The sequence below is a fragment of the Pseudoliparis swirei genome, chromosome 18 (genome assembly GCF_029220125.1).
Source record: "Pseudoliparis swirei isolate HS2019 ecotype Mariana Trench chromosome 18, NWPU_hadal_v1, whole genome shotgun sequence".
Classification (NCBI taxonomy): domain Eukaryota; kingdom Metazoa; phylum Chordata; class Actinopteri; order Perciformes; family Liparidae; genus Pseudoliparis; species Pseudoliparis swirei.
Genome location: NC_079405.1, coordinates 2,611,305 through 2,633,144, shown reverse-complemented (window position 1 = coordinate 2,633,144; position 21,840 = coordinate 2,611,305). Strand labels below are relative to the sequence as shown.

The following is a 21,840-nucleotide window of genomic DNA, read 5'->3' as shown; positions in this document are numbered from 1 at the left end:
GTTCCTTCAGTCTGTTCCTTCAGTCTGTTCCTTCAGTCTGTTCCTTCAGTCTGTTCCTTGAGTCTGTTCCTTGAGTCTGTTCCATGAGTCTGTTCCATGAGATCCTGATACAATACCATAAAAACAGTATACCATAAATACGATACTGGTATATTTATCTATAATAGTAATAAATAAAATATCTGTATGGTTCACTTTTTCAACACTTAACAAATGGCAGTAATATTAGTGTTAGCCTACAAGATATGAATGAAACTACATGGAGCCATCATAGCATTGATGATCCACTATGAGGCCGTTAGTCTCTGACCAGAGGATACAGAGTTCATCAGGATGAGCAGCTGGAGAGTTACATCACTTGACAGACTGTCTGCATTGGAGACAAAGTACTTAAACATTTCACTTCTGGCATCTTTTTTTATTTATTTGTTTAAAGCCGAAGACTCAAAAATTCCGCCACTTAACGCCACTCGCTGTGAGCGCTGCGCAGACAGCTCGACACGGAGCAGCGCGGCTCTGATCGCTCTCTTAATGAAGTATTGACACTAAAAATATGCTAAATCACATCGCTCTTAACGTACGGGTACTTTGTTAGCATCGCTACACCGTGCAGCGGGACAGCAGCAGATGTAGCGGACTAACATTCAAGCTAACCTAAACCACCAAACGCTGAAGACATCTTGACGCTGATTGGCCGAGACGCGACACGTGCCCATCAAAGATGTTTTATTGCGAAGAGCACCACTCCACATTTTCTCCGTGTCCCACTCCAATCTCATAAACGCCAGCCGGCCAATTGACCCCCCCCCCCCCTCCCCCAAAACAAAACCTCTTTGGATCTACACGATTCACGTAAGTCACCTATTTTGGTTTCAAATCGGCGAATTTCGCCGAAAGGTGAGGGATTCTCATGCCTGATATATATATATAAATACATTTTTTTTAAAGATATATATATATGAATACATTTTAATATATATATATATAAACACATACACTTATATAATTCCTTTTTACACACTGAAGCAAGAAAATACTGCAGAGTAAGAACCACAGAAGGCCGGAAAAGAGGGAGCGGAGATTCCTTCGACCTGGACCAATGCTGAAGGTCACGTGACCTTCGACCTGGACCAATGCTGAAGGTCACGTGACCGAGGTCTCGACGAATCAGGCGAAGGACAGGGCTGCTAAGACCAAACGAGAGGCGTCCACATCCTTGTTTTTAAACTTCTTCGCCAAGCGTCGGTCTTTGGTAACAGTTTACTTTCTTGAAATAAATATAAACAATAATCTATTTTCCATGTGTTAATCTTTCGGTGACTGAGCGTGCCGTGAGCTTCCTGTCGGCCCGGAGAAGAAGAGGAAGTAGATGGCAGCTGATCGCCATGTGACCTGTTTTTTATATTTCTGTTTCTTTGCATAACATTTGTCTCCGGCCGTTTCGCTCTCTCACTGGTCCTGGGTCTGCTCCTACAACTGACCTCCCCACACCGTCGCTGACTAGTCCACACCGTCGATATCTAGTCCACACCGTCACTCACTAGTTCTGCAAATCCTCAAACCTTTGAGTTTAAAAAACCTCAAACTTCTCAGCGTCTAATAAAACTTTACATCAAATCCTTGAATGCTAATAAAATGTGAACATGAAGACAGACAGAGAGCAGCATGGTGCAGGTGTTGCATCATCCCTTCTTCTTATGTCACGGTGCTGCTGGCATCTAATAACGTAATAACGTGATAACGTAATTATATAATAACATAATAACGTGATAACATAATAACGTGATAACGTAATTATGTAATAACATAATAACGTGATAACGTAATAACATAATAACGTGATAATGTAATTATGTAATAACATAATAATGTGATAACGTAATAACATAATTATGTAATAACATAATACCGTCTCGACTGGCCGTTAGTTGGCGTGTGACATTTGACCTGCGGGGGTCTGAAGCCGCTAAATTATCTTTGTTAATATATATATATTGAGTAAACATTAACTTTAGCGTTACCCTGACAACATGCTGTTCGGGCTCTGAATCGTCGTCACGGTTACTTTAAATGTCAGAATCATTAAATCAATATTTGCCGATCAAAGTCTGATCCTCATGTTCACGATGATTAATACGACTGAGCGTTCCTTCCCTTCTTTCCTTCTTTCTTTTCCTGCCTGTCAGCGAACACCCACGATGTCATACCTTCACACGTGTGTGTGTGTGTGTTACAGTGTGTGTGTTTCAATAATGCAGTTGTTGGTCAGTTTACAGTCACATTCCGTGTGTGTGTGTCCATACCCACAGTCACCTGAGGCTAACTATTTTCCTGTCAGAAGTGAAGCTTCCCTGAACACACACACACCTCAAGAACTGTTAAGTATATCATTTATGAAACGAAGCTTTGATGACGCATCAAATTATGGCCTCCATTTGCAGGGTGTGTTTTCTTATATATGCGCATGTGTGTGTGTGTAAAAACTGAACACTGCTATATCTCGGTGTTGAAAGCTAATTCCTATTCCACTCACACACACACACACACAGAGGCTGTGTGTCATTCTTAGTTCACCTTCACACACACAGGAAGAAGATGACGGGGGGGGGGGGGGGGGTGAGGAAGAGGAGGGGGGGGGAGTGAGGAAGGTCGATGCCTCCAAAGTCTCTCCTGATTTCGCTGAGACAGAAATCAATAAGCCGTCTGTCCGTCTGTCTGTCTGTGGTGAACTGAAGCTCCCATGATGCTTCACTTCAACGCCCCCCCCCCTTTGAGTTGTTAACCCTTTGTGTGTCGCTCGCCTCACATCCACTGAGAGCCTCTGAACTATTAACACACGAAGCAACGAAATTGAAATCACTTGTTTTAAACCTGTGTGTGCATGTATATGTGCATGTGTGTATATGTGTCTGTACATGTGCGTGTGTGTATATGTGCATGCATTTGTGCATGTGTACGTGTACATGTGTGTACGTATATGTGTGTGTACATGTGTGTATGTATATGTGTGTGTATGTGTACATGTGTGTACATACATGTGTGTGTGTGTGTGTGTGTGTCCGTTGGTAAAACACCAGGAAGTGATGCCGTGCGCTCTGGGCCCTGAACGCACCGCGGCCTCCTCGTCCCCGTTACCCCCGGTGACTCACACGTCACTCTCGCCGCGAGACGTCTGGAGTTCCATCGCAAGACGAGGAGACAACAAATAAACAAACAAACGAGACGTGCCTCACACAAAGCTTTTCATCTCAAGGAGATCTGACGTCTGGATAAACGCCGTCATGAACCCAAGAGTCACGTCAGGAGGAGGAGGAGGAGGTCCTGAACCAGTCTGCGTTTAATCCTGATCCTCTCTAGACCTGCATCAGAGAGGTGCTGGTCTGGTTCTCCAGAGTTATTTCTTTAAAGCTCCTCATCGGTGCCACCTGGGCGGATTCTGGTGAAACCAGATGATATCATGCAGGTTCACCAGAACCTCCTTCAGCTCATACTCCAGCAGAGACCAGTCCACCGTGGACAGACCCAGATCCAGTAGAGACCAGTCCACTGTGGACAGACCCAGATCCAGCAGAGACCAGTCCACTGTGGACAGACCCAGATCCAGCAGAGACCAGTCCACTGTGGACAGACCCAGATCCAGTAGAGACCAGTCCACTGTGGACAGACCCAGATCCAGTAGAGACCAGTCCACCGTGGACAGCCCCAGATCCAGTAGAGACCAGTCCACTGTGGACAGACCCAGATCCAGTAGAGACCAGTCCACCGTGGACAGCCCCAGATCCAGTAGAGACCAGTCCACTGTGGACAGACCCAGATCCAGTAGAGACCAGTCCACCGTGGACAGCCCCAGATCCAGTAGAGACCAGTCCACTGTGGACAGACCCAGATCCAGTAGACCAGTCCACCGTGGACAGACCCAGATCCAGTAGACCAGTCCACCGTGGACAGACCTGATCCAGTAGAGACCAGTCCATCGTGGACAGACCCAGATCCAGTAGACCAGTCCATCGTGGACAGACCCAGATCCAGTAGACCAGTCCACCGTGGACAGACCCAGATCCAGTAGACCAGTCCACCGTGGACAGACCTGATCCAGTAGAGACCAGTCCACCGTGGACAGACCCAGATCCAGTAGAGACCAGTCCACCGTGGACAGACCCAGATCCAGTAGAGACCAGTCCACCGTGGACAGACCCAGATCCAGTAGAGACCAGTCCACCATGGACAGACCTGATCCAGCAGAGACCAGTGGAGAACCAGAACTGGGAGGGGCCAGACTTTCGGACCCAGCTGCAGTAAAAACGGGAGGTTCTTTCTGAAAAGGTAGTCCGGCACTCAGAGGCACTACTGCGCGAGTCCACAGGGGGCGCCAGAACCAACGCGCCACCAAAGACCTAAAATAAAGACGGACATCACCGAGAAGACGTTACAGGTCGAGGGCCCAAAAGGCTCCTGGAGTCCATCGTCCCCGAGGAGAGGAGGCGAGTCCGTCCGCCGGCGTGTGCAGAGCAACGCGGGCGGCTAACCGCCATCTTTGTTTCTGCCCGAGGCAACGTGTCGAGTTCAGGAACGTCGATCAAACGTCACGAAGGCACCGCCCCGCGGTCCACCGCTCGAGACCAGTCCAACCACTTGGAGCTTAAGGAGGATTACGGTATTAATAAATTCTTGGATGGACACACACACACACACACACCATTGGTGCCAGTTTGGAGACTCAAATCTGAGGAATAAAATGGTGATCCAGTAACTCCGACCCCACGAGAGCCGGAGTCGTCCTTCGGCCAACCGGCGCTCCGATCTCAACGCCCCCAAAAGCCGACAACCGTAAAACCAACGCGCGTTGTCCCGACGGCGGTCTTCGTCGTTGATCGATCCGCTCGTGAAACTTAGCGCGCCGGTGAAAAAACAAACGTCGGAATTGAGACGGCGTGAAAACAAACAAACATAGAATCCAGAAACTCAAAAGATCCACTAACCGTGTTCGACCAATAGCGTCGTTTTGTCAAATAAGCAACGATCACGTACGTTATATATTTGCGATAATAGAACGGACGACAAATCGATTGCTTTGGCCTTTAGTCGTTGAGTTTCTTCGTACGCTGACGATGTCGCGTCTCTGGTGAACATTTAAAGAGGCGATCGGTCGATAAAACCTACGCAGCGCTTAGTCGACAAAAAACAAAACAATCGCACGAGTAAACATGTCAACAACTCCACGAATCTTTTTGGGCTTTAAAACGTTTCTGTTTTTTTAGAGATGCGTTCAGGGGCCTCGACTGGAAAATACGAGGCTGCTAACGACGAACATCTGAGAGCAGTGAAACAGACAGACAGGCAGACAGCTTAACAAACATCAAAGAGCACACAGCTGGTAACATCCACCCCCATCCAGCTCCGTTACCTCACATGGCCCACTTCCAGCTGCAACCTCTCCTCATTCATTACACACACACACACACACACACTTTTTTATATATCTCAAACTCACTCATTAATTTCTGTGACTCTAAAATTACACACAGTCCTAGAATCAGAATACCTGTGTGTGTGTGTGTCTTTGTGAGGTGGTGATAGCCATAATAATAAAAAAGAAATGCAAACATCGCTGTTGTATAGTTTTGGGGACGTGCCAGTGTGAAGCATGGAGCTGCAGGATGAAGGAGTGAAGCTGCTCATTTTATCTCGTAAACATTGTATTGAATGTTCAGACTGCTGTGTGTGTGTGGCGTTCACGGGTGTGGGTGAAGTGTGGGTTTTTTTTTTAACAGGAGGGTAAAAAAGGGGGACACACAAAAATTAAAAAATAAGAGAAATATTAAGAGAAAAGTGACATATTCTGCATGCAACAAATATATACACATAGACACGCAACAAATCCCACGCAGACAAACGTGTAAATATAAAATGCGTACGGGGAAGAATTAAATAGGACGAATTGTAAACAATAAAGTTAATAAATGAGACGTTCGTGTTACCTTCATGTCGTTCATGATGAGCTGGAAGAGCCCTCCCAAGGCGCTGCATTCCTTCTCGATACCCGCATCCATCTTTTTTCCACGAGTTCGAAAAAAAAAAAAGAAAAAAAAACTTTCACAAACTTTTTTTTTTACCTCCAAAAGAAAAGAAAAAAACAACTTTCAGCCAAAGTTTTTAAATACTCCAAAAAAAACCTGAAGAATCAATAGAACCTTTCTTTTATTTGATTGAAAGGGAGGTGGAGGGCAAAGTCCACCTTTAAAAAAAAAAAACCCGGACCGGAACCGACTCCCGGGAGTTAAATCCAGCTCCAGAGACTTGACGTCAGGCTCCAGTCAGCCGATGCTACCAGCCGGCCACAAACACCACATCGTGCCGGAGTCGGGACGCAGACCGTCTGAAGAAGAAGAGGAACAAGAAGAACTGTCTGACAGTTTGTTTTTCTTTCTTTTCTTTCTTCCCCCTTTTAAACTTTCAGCTGCAGCGGGTCGAAACCCCGGGAAAGAAACTGAAGGGAACGAACCGCCGCGAGCTAGCTGGGCCAGCAACCTGTGTGACTCCGTGTGTGTGTGCGCGTGCGTGTGATTCCAAAACACGGGAGTGCACGCAATTAATCAGTTGGCCCGGAATATACAAAAATCGATACCGCTCTCGAGTTTTAAATCCCCCCCAACGAAGTCCGCGTTTCCCGGCGTGTGTCCGAGAGGTTTCACCTCGTTCTACTTCGTCTTCTTCTTCTCCTCCTTCTCTTCTTCTTCTTCCGTCGAGAGGAGCCGCCGTTTGCCTCCAGTTGCTCCAACGGGTGTCCTCACCGCGGAGTGAATGAGAGCGGAGACCCCGCGGCTAGTGAGCCACAGTGACGCGCGCACACATCCGGGCGGCGTTTCACAATAACAGCTTTAAATACACAACGTAAGTGTTTAATCCATCAACGTGATTAAATCATTATTATGTTAACCCTTGTGTTGCCTTCTTGTCAATTTGACCCGATTCAATGTTTAACCCTCCTGTTACCTTTATATTTACTAACATATTTTACCCTTGAGGTCAATATGACCCCAGCTATTAAAATCTCCAGAAAATTATTAGAATTAATATTGTTTTCCAAGTTTAAGTGTGAGGTACTTTATGTTTGTTTGTTGACTCCCGAAAGAACACCGACATTAAACATTGAATCGGGTCAAATTGACCCGAAGGCGACAGGAGGGTTAAATATTGAATCGGGTCAAAATGACCCGAAGGCAACACAAGGGTTAAACTATCTCATAATTAGGACTTCATATCTCATTATTATGACTTATTATTTCATAATAATTACTTGGTATCTCATAATTGGGACTTACTATCTCATAATTATGATTTACTTTTGCATAATTATGATTTGGTATCTGCTAATTATGATTTAGTATCTACTAATTATGATTTATTAGTTCATAATTATGAGAAATGGTCTGCCATGAATATGCATGGCTTCAGAGGTGGAATAAGTATACATCTCAGATATTTACTTTAACAAAGTTATGCATACAACGGTGTACAAATACGGTTACACGTAAATGTCGTGCATTTCAGAATCTAAATAAATAAAGAATTGAATCAAGCCACAAGAAATAAAAGTTACTCGTTATGCAGGATGGACAATTTTGGAATAATAATAGAGAATATGAATGGATTTTAATGATGATGACGCTCATGTTTAATTTATTAATTATGGCTTCACTGTGTTCATGTTTTCTTCAGGTTAAAATAGGGATAACAACCGAAATAATCATATAATAATAACTATTTGTGCATTTCTAAGTTGTTATTTATTGTCTTATTTACATCAAATGAAAAAGAAAAGAGTTTTGTGTATTTTTGTGTATTTTACATCCACATTGACTGAAAGTGGTTTTCATTTCATTAAAATATATCTAATTTTTTTAACATGAGACAAAAATATGGGGAGTTGCATGTTTTTAAATTATATTTATTAAATATTTGGGTGTATATTTAATTGTGCTTAATATTTCGTTCTTTTTTTAAGAAATGATTCCAGTATTATAATAATTAAATATATTTACTTTGATTAACATCATATTATTGCTTCTATCTTTTAATTCAAGCAAACTAAATAATAACTAAACCAAAAATGTTTGACGTTGTGTGTCTCTAATTGTTTTTAACTGTAAATGTAACCACACTGTAGACGTTTCCGAAGAGGAAATAAACGATGCTTTTATTTTGGAAGGCCTACCGGTTTCCGGTTGGCGCTGAATTGGCTTCGCTTGATGCGGCTGCGCGTCTGAGGATGAAGGAGGTTTGTTGTGGAACGTGGACGCTGCGGTCCGGGGGGGCGGAGTTATGGTTATATTATATATATATACATATACTTAAATATATAATATACTTAAATATATAATATATATGGATGTGTAGACTAGAATTATGACAACATTATACATGTTTGGGGGAGCTTCACATCCTTATAGTATTATATATTTTATTAGTATAGTACTTTTTACATCGAATGTTCCATGGACATTTAATTTTAATTTTTTATATTATTTTATTTATTTAAATGTAAGATGTCCTTTTTATTTTATTGTATATTTATAAAAATATGTTGCTGCTCCAACAGGAAATCTATTTAATCTCAATTAAATAGATTTTTTATTAATTTGCCTTCAACTGTATGAAGCACCAAAGCCATCCAGTGGAAGTGAGAGGAAACAACTGTAACATGACCCAATAAATATATACTAATATATATATATATACATATATACATATGATACTTCCACTTTATCAAACACATCCAGCTCTGTTATGTAGCAACCGATAATAAACACCATGTCACGGTGTTTATAACCGATTCCCCCGGCAACAAGCTGAGTCACACACACAGCCTTGCTTCCATACCAGTCCGATTGCCATGGCAACAGGCATGCGTGTGTGTGTGTGTGTGTGTGTGATATGAATCACACGACCAACCTAACACCACCAGCCTGGTGTCCACTCAGCAATCAACGGCCGCGAGAAAATGTGATGAAATAATAATAATGAATCCTGGCTGTTTTGTTTTTAAGCCGCGAGAGGATTTAATTACGCTGAATTAATATTACAAAATACAGTTATTTAATAGTTCATTATATGGAGTATTATATGTAATAAATGTGCATATCTCTACACTGTAGTGTTACTAGGTTCACTGGTCTGAGTCATCTGTACTCACATTGCCACAGCGCTGTCTGTTAATATGTGTTGGGAAATCAGTGACAGTTCAAATACTCAGGAAGACTCTGACATACTTTTTAAACTACTTTATACTTCTACTATAGGAAATATTTATCTTTTTACTCCATTTATTTGTCACTTTTTACATGAAAACATGATTCAATTCAGTTTAATTGCACAGCCCAGGATCACAAGTTACAACATTCTCCTCAGAGGGATTTATAACCTGTACACGTATGACATCCTTGACCTTTGACCTCACATCGGATCAGGAAAAAGTTCCCAAAAAGTAAAGAGAAAAACATTTCACAGGGGAACAAAAGTGAAGAACCCTTCAGGAGAGCAACAGTGGAGGATCCCTCTCCAGGATGGACAGAAACAATCCATGAACCAGAAGGAGGTAGAGAGGAGGGGGCATCAGAAGGGCCACGGAGACAGGAGGCATGGTGAAGGAGGCCGGGCCAGGGTCAGGGGCCAGGAGCCAGAACCGGCTCCAGACGCAGCCAGGTCCAACAGACTTGAGGCGAGGAGGCACAAAGACTCCAGGGAGGAAGTAGAATTAGTAATCTGCAATAAAGAGACATGAATTCATCCATAAGGAGAGAGGAGAGGAGAGAGGAGCTCAGTGTATCCTAACGTCCATAAGGAGAGAGGAGAGGAGAGAGGAGCTCAGTGTATCCTAAGCGTCCATAAGGAGAGAGGAGAGGAGAGAGGAGAGAGGTGCTCAGTGTATCCTAAACGTCCATAAGGAGAGAGGAGAGGAGAGAGGAGCTCAGTGTATCCTAAACGTCCATAAGGAGAGAGGAGAGAGGAGAGGAGAGAGGAGCTCAGTGTATCCTAAACGTCCATAAGGAGAGAGGAGAGAGGAGCTCAGTGTATCCTAAACGTCCATAAGGAGAGAGGAGAGAGAAGCTCAGTGTATCCTAAACGTCCCCCTCAGCCTCTCAGCCTCTAGCAGCATCTCTAGGTCTGGACCAGGAGAACCTGGTTCAGGTCTCACTATCAGACTATAGAGGAAAGTCTTCAGTCTCCATGAGGCGACTGTCGGCCTGAGCTCTCTTTGGGGTAATAGGTTACTTTGCGCTCCCTAGTGGGGTACTATGGTACTGTGACCTCTCTAACGAGGTAATAGGGATATGAGCTCTCTCGTGGTTTTATATGGTACTATGAGCTCTCAAGTGGGGTACTGTGGTACTGTGTTGTCTCTAGTGGGTTAGTATGCTACGATAAGCTCTATTGTGGGGTAATATGGTACTAGGAGCCTCAAGTGGGGTACTATGATACAATGACCTCTCTAGTGTGATGATATGGTACTATGAGCTCTCTCGTGATGTCATATTGTACAATATAGTCACAAGTTTTCTAGTGGAGTAATATTGTATGATGAGTTCTCTAGTTTTTTAGTGGATTGATCAGGTACTATGAGCTCACGAGTGGAGTAAAATGGTACTATGCGCTTCCTAGTGGGGTACTACGCTACTATGAGCTCTCTCGTGGTGTAATAAGATCCAATGACCTCTCTAGGGGCGGCTTTAGCTCAGTGGGGTAAGAGGGCCGTCCTGCAACTGCAGGGTTGTGGGTTCGATCCCCGCTCTCCCGATTAGTTGCAAGTCGAAGTGTCCTTGAGCAAGGCACTGAACCCCCAGTTGCTTCCCGGGCGCTTCACCGCAGCCCGCTGCTCCTTAATAACTAAGGATGGGTTAAATGCAGAGAACTAATTTCCCCTTGGGGATTAATAAAAGTGTATATTCTATTCTATTCTAGTGGGGTAAAATGGTATGAGTTTTTTAGTGGATTACTATGGTACTGTAAGCTCTCTAGTGGGGTAATATGGTATGATGTGCTCTCTAGTGGGACAATATGGTACTACAAGCTCTTTAAGATATGATGGAGCATCAATAATCAAGGCTTTGTATGAGGAGAGGAATTTAAATGTGATTCTTGATTTTACAGGGAGCCAGTGCAGAGCAGCTAATGCAGGAGTCATGTGATCTCTTTCTTAGTTTTAGTGAGTACAGGAGCTGCAGCATTCTGGATCAACTGGAGTGACTTAAGAGACTTACAGAACAGCCTGATCATACGGAGTTGACTTAAGAGACTTCTTAGAGCAGCCTGATAATAAGGAGTTGAATTAAGAGACTTATAGAGCAGCCTGATAATGAGGAGTTGACTTAAGAGACTTCTTAGAGCAGCCTGATAATAAGGAGTTGAATTAAGAGACTTATAGAGCAGCCTGATAATAAGGAGTTGACTTAAGAGACTTATAGAGCAGCCTGATAATAAGGAGTTGACTTAAGAGACGTATAGAGCAGCCTGATAATAAGGAGTTGACTTAAGAAACTTATAGAGCAGCCTGATAATAAGGAGTTGACTTAAGAGACTTATAGAGCAGCCTGATAATAAGGAGTTGACTTAAGAAACTTATAGAGCAGCCTGATAATAAGGAGTTGACTTAAGAGACTTATAGAGCAGCCTGATAATAAGGAGTTGACTTAAGAGACTTATAGAGCAGCCTGATAATAAGGAGTTGACTTAAGAGACTTATAGAACAGCCTGATAATAAGGAGTTGACTTAACAGACTTATAGAGCAGCCTGATAATGAGGAGTTGCAGAAATCTAGTTAAAAAGTAATGAACGCGTGATCCAGTTTTTCTGCATCGCTTTGAGACAAGATGTGCCTGATTGTTTAAAAGTTAATTGAAGTCCTCAAGATGTTAAAGGACAAGTCCTGATCAGAGATAAGAGACTCTTTACAGCCGGCTACAGAAACCACATTACAGAGCACTGATCTCGGAGTTGCAGGTCATCCATGTTTTTAAGTCTTTACGTGCTTGACCCTTAACAAGCTTCTGGTGGGATCCATAGATATAACGTAGAGTATAGAGTATAGAGTATAGAGTATAGGGTATAGGGTATATAGTATATAGTATAGAGTATATAGTATAGAGTATAGACTATAGAGTATAGGGTATAGAGTATAGGGTATATAGTATAGACTATAGAGTATATAGTAGGGTATAGAGTATAGGGTATAGAGTATAGACTATAGAGTATAGAGTATAGGTATAGGGTATAGAGTATAGGGTATAGAGTATAGAGTATAGACTATAGGTGTAGGTATAGAGTTATAGAGTATGGGTATAGAGTATGGTATGGACTATGGACTATAGACTATAGGTATAGAGTATGGGTATAGTATAGAGTATAGGGTATAGAGTATAGACTATATTATGTATATAGTATAGACTATAGACTATAGACTATAGAGTATAGAGTAGAGTATAGGGTATAGAGTATAGGGTATAGGGTATAGACTATAGGTATATGAGTGGGTATAGAGTATGGACTATGGGTGTATGGGTATAGACTATTGAGTATAGAGTATAGGGTATAGAGTATAGACTATAGAATATAGAGTATAGAATATAGAGTATAGACTGTAGAGTATAGAGTGTAGAGTATAGACAATAGAATATAGAGTATAGACTGTAGAGTATAGAGTGTAGAGTATAGACAATAGAATATAGAGTATAGACTGTAGAGTATAGAGTGTAGAGTATAGACAATAGAATATAGAGTATAGAGTATAGACTGTAGAGTATAGTATAGACTATAGTCTCTATACTCTATAGTATACTATAGAGTATAGAGTATCATCTGCATAGCAGTCAACGTTATGGAGAGTTCAGGTTCAGGTTTATTTTTACATCTCATGACATTCAGCTGATGCTTTTATCCAGAGCGACTTACAGTCAGGTTCCATGAACACACCGTAGAGCAGCTACAGGGAGCAGCTCAGGGTTAAGGGTCTTGCTCAAGGACCCATCGACTAGGGCGGGGATTGAACCGCCAACCTCCTGATGGAAACCACTGACCCACAGTCGCTCTATTTATTTTCACAATTCAAGCAAAACAATTAAAGAATAAACAAACATAATAGAGATAAATTGATATTACTGAGCAGGAAAGGGCAAAAAGCCAACCGGCTTATGTGAAGCCTCCAACTTATAAAATACTAAAATAGTTTACAGAATTACAAACATAAATATGCATAAGATTGAAAACAAAAGAAAAAGAAAGAAAGAAAAATAATATCATTGAGTGTGTGTGTGTGTGTGTGTGTGAAAGGAGCATGGCATGTGTTTATTATGGGATGGTGGATTTGACCCCTGTGGTATTTCCTCAGCAACTGGAAATATAAATGTAGATATAACAACTAAGAAATGAACACTTACACATAACACTCTCACAAAACAGTCATTATAATTTATTTTGGGGACTTAGAGGGATATTTTTGTGTTAGGTGTGAAAAGTCGTTCCAGAATTTGGTTTCCCGAAATCTAACAGAACTTTGACTAGTGAGTCATTGAGGAAGATGAAGATGTGAAGATGGAGGAGTTGAGTACGAGTGAATCTGTGAATTGACTTTGAAGTCGATCTTGGAATGATCAGGAATATTTCCTTCCCCTCAAAGTATCTTATACATTAAATAAGGTCAAGTTAAAGAAATATTAACGTCATAAAAAGTAAGAATCTGCAGTTTCTGACATGAAGGAGAAGCTGAGATGTGAGACTGAGAGATCCTAACAAATCGTTTCTGGAGGAAGAAATAAGAAAAGTACCTTTACTACAAATACTTGTAGTAAAAGTTCAAATACTTATAGTAAAAGTACTTTCCCAAACTATATTACAATATGAAAGATAAGGGTCAATTAAACGGTAATAAATAATATGAAACAGTTAGCAGAGACACGACGTCTAACCCACTTAGGATTTATTTTTATGCTAACAGTCAATATGTTTACTCCAACTTTAGCGCTCATCAATACAAAATCCTAAAATTGTTTGCGGATGACACTCGATGCATCTCAAGGGAATCCATTTAAATGTTAGTTAAATCCTTCGAGTAAGATTTGTTGCCACTGAAAAGATTTGTGGATATTCAAAGATGGTTTATTTAACCTGAAGCACGGAGCAGAGGAAGCTAACGCAACATCGTTTTTATAACCAGTGAGTTGACATGTGAACGAGAGAGAACGAGGGCGATGTCATCGGCTAACGTTAGAGGACAATGTTGTTGACATATTGGAAGAATGAGTAATATTAATTAAAGGAATAATAATGGTCCCGTGTTGGACCCCTGTGGAACCCCACATGCTACTCTAGCTTTGACTTTGGCTTCAGTCCTTAGAAACCACTTGTTCTCGCCCTCCGTGTCCGACCCGACCTTTGGTACGTGACGTGAGAACGGCCGACGCTGGATTAAAGACTTTCAGAAGGATCGGAACTTTATGGATTTCGCAGGACTGTCGTCTAAAAGTCGTCGGCCTGAACCAGACTTGTTCCGCTTTCCACAGATTAGACGCCCCATTAAGATAGATAGATAGATAGATATATACTTTATTAATCCCCAAGGGGAAATTTGTCGAGTCAGTAGCAGCAACACACAAGAATAAAAAACCAAAACACAAAATATAAGAAGGGTTAGGGTGATCTGGCAAGAGGTGAACTGTTGTAGAGCCTCATAGCTGTCGGCAGGAATGTTCTCCTGTATCTCTCCTTGTGGCAGCGGAGCGTGAGGAGACGTCTGGAGAAAGTACTCCTCTGTCCCTGTAGGAGGTGGTGGAGAGGGTGGTCCGGGTTGTCCAATATGGACACCAGTTTCTTCAACGACCTCCTCTCCACCACCTGTTCCAGGTGCTCCAGCTGGCAGCCGATGATGGAGCCAGCCTTCCTAACCAGTTTGTTAAGGCGGCTGGTGTCACGGCTCGATGCTGCTCCCCAGCAGACAATGGCAAAGTGCAGCACACTGGCCACAACCGACTGGTAGAATAACTCCAGCATCTTGCTGCACACGTTGAAGGATCGAAGCTTTCTCAGGATAAAGAGTAGACTCATCCCTTCTTGTACACAGCGTTGATGTTGGCCTTCCAGTTCAGTCGGCTGTCGATGGAGACGCCCAGGTACTTGTACTCCTCCACCATGTCCACGTCCACTCCCAGGACACTCAGAGGTGTAGGAGCTGTCGCCTTCCTCCTGAAGTCCACCACCATCTCTCTGGTCTTGGCCACGTTCAGCCGCAGGTGATTCTCCCCGGCCCACTTTACAAAGTCACTCACCACTGCCCTGTACTCCTCCTCCCGTCCATCCCTAATACACCCGACCACTGCAGAATCATCAGAGTACTTCTGCAGATGGCATGACTCCGTGTTGTACTGGAAGTCACTGGTGTACAGGGTGAAGAGGAAGGAGACAGAACAGTTCCTGTGGGGCTCCAACATCACTGACCACCGTTCCAGACAGCACACGGCCCATTCTGACAAACTGTGGTCTGCCTGTGAGGTAGTCAGTGATCCAGGAGATGGTGGGCAGCGTCCACACGGCCACCGCAGCTTCTCACTCAGCAGCAGTGGCTGGATGGTGTTAAATGCACTGGAGAAGTCAAAGAAAGTGACTCTCACAGAGACATCGGTTCCATCCAGGTGCGACTGAGCTCGTTGCAGCAGGTAGATGATGGCGTCGTCCACTCCCACATGAGGCTGGTAAGCAAATTGCAGAGGGTCCAACGATGATTTCACCTGCGGCCGGAGGTGGGCCAAGACCAGCCTCTCCAGCACCTTCATCACATGGGAGGTGAGGGCGACCGGTCGGTAGTCGTTGAGGCCAGATGGTGCTGACTTCTTTGGGACAGGGACCAGGCACGACGTCTTCCACAGCACCGGGACTTCCCCCAGCCTCAGGCTGAGGTTGAAGAGGCGCTGCAGGACACCAGACAGCTGGGTGGCGCAGGTCTTTAGGACCCTGGGGCTGATGCCATCAGGACCTTCAGCTCTGCGCTGGTGTAGTTTCTCCAGCTGTCTTCTCACCTGGTCAGTCGCCACAGAGAGAGGGGGGAGGGTGGAGGAGCCCATTGTTATTGAGGGCTCGGTGGATGTGCAGCTCAGCAGGGGGACAGAGGGGGAGGAGGTGTTTGGGAGGTGTGATGTGTGGAGGAGACGGGGGAGGGCTGTGAACTGAACCTATTGAAAAAACAGTTCAGCTCGTTGGCCCTCTCCAGGGAGCCCCCTGGCTGTCTCCCTCCCACCTTGAAGCCAGTTATCTGCTTCATGCCAGACCACACCTCCCTTGTGTTGTTCAGCTGGAGTTTGGCCTCCAGCTTCCTCCTGTAGGAGTCCTTGCCCTCCCTGAGCTTCACCTTCAGGTTGCGCTGGGCTCTCCTCAGCTCATCCCTGTCTCCAGACCTGAAAGCAGCTTTCTTCATGTTAAGAAGCGCCTTCAGGTCCCTGGTGATCAGGGCTTGTTGTTGGGAAGCAGCGCACAGTCCGTGATGGGATGGTGGTGTGTTCACAGAACTTGATGTATTCCGTGATGCAGTCGGTCATACTGTTGATGTCCTCCCCGTGCGGTCCACACAGCACATCCCAGTCCGTTGACTCAAGCAGTCCTGTAGGCGTCGTTAGCCTCCAGAGACCACCTCCTCACAGTCCTGGTGGTCACCGGCAGCCTCTTCACCAGAGGAACATACCTGGGTGTCAGCCGGACCAGGTCATGATCAGACCTGCCGAGGGGGGGAAGGGCAGTGGCGCTGTATGCGTCCTTAGTATTAGCATACAGCAAGTCCAGAGTTTTATTGTTCCTTGTTGGGCAGTCTATGTATTGATGGAAGGTTGGCAGAGCTTTTTCCAATGTGGTGTGGTTAAAGTCACCAGTGATAGCCATGAATGCTCCAGGCTGATGATTCAGCAGAGCAGACACAGTGGAGTGGATGGTGTCCACAGCTTCCTCAGCGTCAGCTGATGGCGGCACGTACGCGACAACCACAATGGCGGACGTGAACTCTCTCGGCAAATAGTGCGGGCGCATCCCCACGGCCAACAGTTCAATGTTCGGGCTACAGAAGCGCTCCTTCACGCACACATGGTCCGGATGGCACCACCGTTCATTCACATAAACAGCGATCCCGCCCCCCCTCTTCTTACCGCTCTGTGTAGCGTCTCTGTCAGCCCGAACAGTCCTGAAGCCGGGCAAAGACGCGCTGTGATCCGGATAGTCCGCGTGTAGCCACGTCTCAGTGAAGCACAAGAGACTGCTCTCACGGAAGACCCTCTCGGTCATTACCAGCGCGCCGAGCTCATCCGTCTTATTCGCCAAAGACCTCACGTTCCCCGTTATGATCGACGGTACCGAGGGTTTGTATCTCCTCGTTTAGCCTCCGCTTGACACCCGATCTGCAACCGCGAGCCCTCCTCCGTAGCTCCAGCGGGATCACAGGTCTGTCTCCAGGCAGAAGCTTCGGCCTGCACAGCGCGATCAACTGAGCACGCGAGTATACGACGGTCCCAGTCATTGTTTTGCTGCGGCTCACCGATACTCACGACAAAGTGAACAAAAGCCACAGTAGAAGTATCGAAAAAAGTAGTTATGGTCCAGTGTCCGACCGTAACTAAGACAAACGTGAAAGAAAAGAAAAAGACGAGTCTGAATGTCTCCGACTTTCATAGCCACCCTCCTGGATCTCTGGTGGACTACTGGATCACTCCGGGTCCGATACCAAAGGACTACATTTCCACGATCTATGGCTCCATTGACTCCCTCAACCAGACATCTCGTCTACAACATCTCGTCTACAACATCTCGTCTACAACATCTCGTCTACAACATCTCGTCTACAACATCTCGTCTACAACAACTCGTCTACAACATCTCGTCTACAACAACTCGTCTACAACATCTCGTCTACAACATCTCGTCTACAACATCTCGTCTACAACAACTCGTCTACAACATCTCGTCTACAACATCTGGTCTACAACAACTGGCTTACAACATCTGGTCTACAACAACTGGTCTACAACATCTGGTCTACTGACATCTGGTCTACAACATCTGGGTCTGCACAACATCTCGTCTACAACAACTGGTCTGCAACTGGTCTATAACATCTTCGTTTACAAAATCGTCTGCACTCGTTTACAACATCTCGTCTGCAACAACTCGTTTACAATATCTGCTGTCTACAATATCTCGTCTTACAACATTCGTCTACAACATCTCGTTTACAACATCTTCGTCTACAACATCTCGTTTACAACATCTGGTCTTTACAATGACATTCTCGTTTACAACATCTCGTCTACAACATCTGGTCTACAGACTGTCTGTCTACTGACATCTCGTTTACAATATCTTCGTTTACAACAACTTCGTCTGAATATCTGCTACAACATCTAACACTCGTCTACAACATCTGGGTTTACAATCTGGTTTACAACATCTGGTCTTACAATATCTCGTTTACAACATCTGGGTCTTACAACATCTCGGTCTACAACATCTTCGTCTACAACATCTGGTCTTACAGACATCTCGTTTACAACATCTGGTCTGCAACGCATTCGTCTTACAACATCTCGTACAAGTCGTCTACAACATCTCGTCTACAACAACTCGTCGACAACATCTCGTCTACAACATCTCGTCTACAACATCTCGTCTACAACAACTCGTCTACAACAACTCGTCTACAACATCTCGTCTACAACATCTCGTCTACAACAACTCGTCTACAACATCTCGTCTACAACATCTCGTCTACAACATCTCGTCTACAACATCTCGTCTACAACAACTCATCTACAACAACTCGTCTACAACAACTCGTCTGCAACATCTCGTCGGCAACATCTCGTCTACAACATCTCGTCTTCAACATCTCGTCTACAACATCTCGTCTACAACATCTCGTCTACAACAACTCGTCTACAACATCTCGTCTACAACATCTCGTCTACAACATCTCGTCTACAACATCTCGTCTACAACAACTCGTCTACATCTCGTCTACAACATCTCGTCTACAACATCTCGTCTACAACATCTCGTCTACAACAGGCCTGGGAGAAAGAACTTCGTTCTAGACGCCTCATTAAGTCTGAATGTCTTCTACTTTCCTAGCCACCCTCCTGGATCTCTGGTGGACTTCTTGCTCACTCCGGTTCCGATACCAAAGGGATTCATTTCCACGATCTCTGGCTCCATTGACTCCCTCAACCAGACATCTCGTCTACGAGATGTCTGGTTGAGGGAGTCAATGGAGTCCAGAATGCGACCGATGGGTTCTCATTCTGGACTCGTCGCCCTCTTCCTCAATCTGTGCGAGGCGGTTAGTTGCGATGGATAGAATCTACACAAATACGAACAAGTCACTTTCCAACCAGACCCATTTTGGTCGCGCCCAAATCTAAAAGATCTTTGGGGTCAAATATTCGATGCGCTTGGCCCAGAACTGGATGTAGAACCTGATCCTGAACGCCTCTCAACACCATTTGGGATCCAACCACCAGAAATACACACTGTCTTTGCTAAACGCTAAATCAAAGATAATCTGCAGGAGAACACATATCTATATATTTTGCAGTATTATGAGCTTATTATACTGCATAATATATACATATTGCAATACTTTCATCAGTGTGTTACATATAGTAATGTAACACATTTATTATAAGGGAGAATTATGCTAATTTGAAAAAAAGGAGATTTCAAGAATTTGGAGGGGAAATCTTTGCTAAACGCTAAATCAGAGCTAATCTGCAGGAGACATATTTATATATTTTGCAGTATTATGAACTCCTAATACTGCACAATATATAAATATTACAATACTTTCATCATGGTTTTACATATAGTAATATAACCAGGGGTGCACATAACTTTTCCAGTGAGTTACTCAGGTGAGTACCGGGAGATGGTGTTTGGTACTCACTCCATCTGTCGCGTCAGTTTTGTGACGTAAGACAGAAATGGCATGCTGTCGTGTAGAGACGATCAATAACAGATCGGTGAAGTATGCAAAGGCGCGAAGTAACACAAGTGGCATTCCGCATTGTTGATTATCTTTGCGCATGCGTACCTGCGTACCAGTTATGTGCACCCCTGAATATAACACATTTATTAAAAGGGGAAATTATGCTAATTTGAAAAGATTAGATTTAAAAAATCTGGAGGGAAAATTGTACGACACCGTAAACTAGACGCCACGTTCGATTTAATTGTAAACACGTTCTCACGCCCACGTAACAGTTGGTATAAAGAGATCCTAGAGATCGGATTTGCTTCCAGTGAATCCTCTGAAGAGACCCAGAAGACTTTTATGAACGATGTGAACGACGCTGCAGTCCGAGTTTACCACTAATCCACCAAAGGAAATGATTTGTTGGTGATGAATACAGAATGAAATAACATCCTCTGCCTCCGTAACACCAACAGAAGCTCATACTGGGACCAGCTCATGAACAGTTAGTCCTCTGGGTGTTTTCTGTATTTTAAATACACCAACAGTGACACCTGCTGACCGGAGCCACCGGCTCACGAGGCCTCTGGCCTCTTTTAATTCACTTTCCCTCCATTTTAATATCCACGTTGAATGATTCTGCTGCTTTTAATCCTAATTTATATCACAGATGTAATAATTCCCCCCGTTTAAAGGGACAGTGTGTCGGCGGTACTGGGTGAGGTTGTAGAGACGACCTCCACCGTGACACGGTGACCTTTCGGGTAACTTTAAAGAAGTGTCGAACCTCCGTGGAGCGGTGTTCGGTTTGTCCCTTCTGGGCTCCCGTAGGAACACGGCGTCCCTGAAGAGGGTTCAGTGTCCACATGGAGGCCTCAGTCTGAAGGTGAGCTAACGGAGAACATAGTGACGATGTTATTTAATATTTGTCCTGTTCTGGCTCCTGATTGGTGGAACGAGCTCCCCTCTGACATCAGGACAGCAGGAAGTCTCTACAGCTTCCGCCGGAAACTCAAAACACATCTTTTCTGACTATATCTGGATTAAAATACAGATTGGCACTTCAGTGGCACTTAAATAGCTCTTATTATGGTACTTTTGTAGTTCGACTATGTTGAGGAAATGTTACTTCCTGTATTCTTGTTGTTCTTAGTTTGTACTCTTGGTTGAAATGCACTTATTGTAAGTCGCTTTGGATAAAAGCATCTGCTAAATGACACGTGGTCATGTAATAATATTTCTGCCAATAAAACACCCAACAACGGGTCCTTTAATTAACTCTTTTTGTGGTTATTAGAAATCTCACAACACATGTTATGCTTCGTTGGACGCAGCTGAGCAGCTTTAACAACACTCAGACTTTTCCTTATATTCATAAAACGACATTATTGTCTTTGTACTATTAAAAAATTAAAGTAGTAAAAGACTTATAAGGACCCAAATGGAGAATATCCTAAAAACTGTTTGATTTGGTGCCAGAAAATGTACTCAAATGTAGATTGTTGTGATGTTTCTAAAGCATGAAAAAGAGATTTGACCTTTTTGTATAATCCACATATTGTTTTTCTGTGTATGAACTGAGCTGCTGACGCATCATGGACATCATGGATGGAGCGATACGAGACCTTAAAAAAATAATAAATGGTTGTTTTCTTGTCGTCTTACCTTCCAGGAGCTAAGCTAAAAGAGTCGCCATGTTTATTTAGCAGTATTATGAGCTCATTATACTGAAACATATATCAATATTGCAGTAATGTCATCAGTGTGTTACAGATGGTAATGTAACATACATTTATTAAAAGGGAGAAATATGCTAATTTGAAAAAGTAGACTTCAAAAATTTGGAGGGAAA

The 21,840-nt window shown here is 43.8% G+C and overlaps 1 protein-coding gene across 4 annotated transcripts in view; it reads right to left on the bottom strand.

Moving 5' to 3' along the window:
- mtss1 (MTSS I-BAR domain containing 1) overlaps window positions 1–7,172 on the bottom strand; it is a 36,208-nt gene extending 29,036 nt beyond the window's left edge. Inside the window, exons 1-2 of one of the 4 annotated variants that reach the window (XM_056436437.1) lie at window positions 6,693–7,172; window positions 5,979–6,050 (exon numbers count right to left, since the gene is read on the bottom strand). In XM_056436437.1, the coding sequence (XP_056292412.1) occupies window positions 5,979–6,050 (72 nt within the window). In that variant the 5' untranslated portion in view covers window positions 6,693–7,172. Of the gene's footprint in view, window positions 1–5,978 lie in introns of all 4 variants that reach the window. The other 3 variants (XM_056436436.1, XM_056436438.1, XM_056436439.1) reach the window with 3 other exon arrangements.
- Between the last annotated feature and the right edge of the window lie 14,668 nt (window positions 7,173–21,840).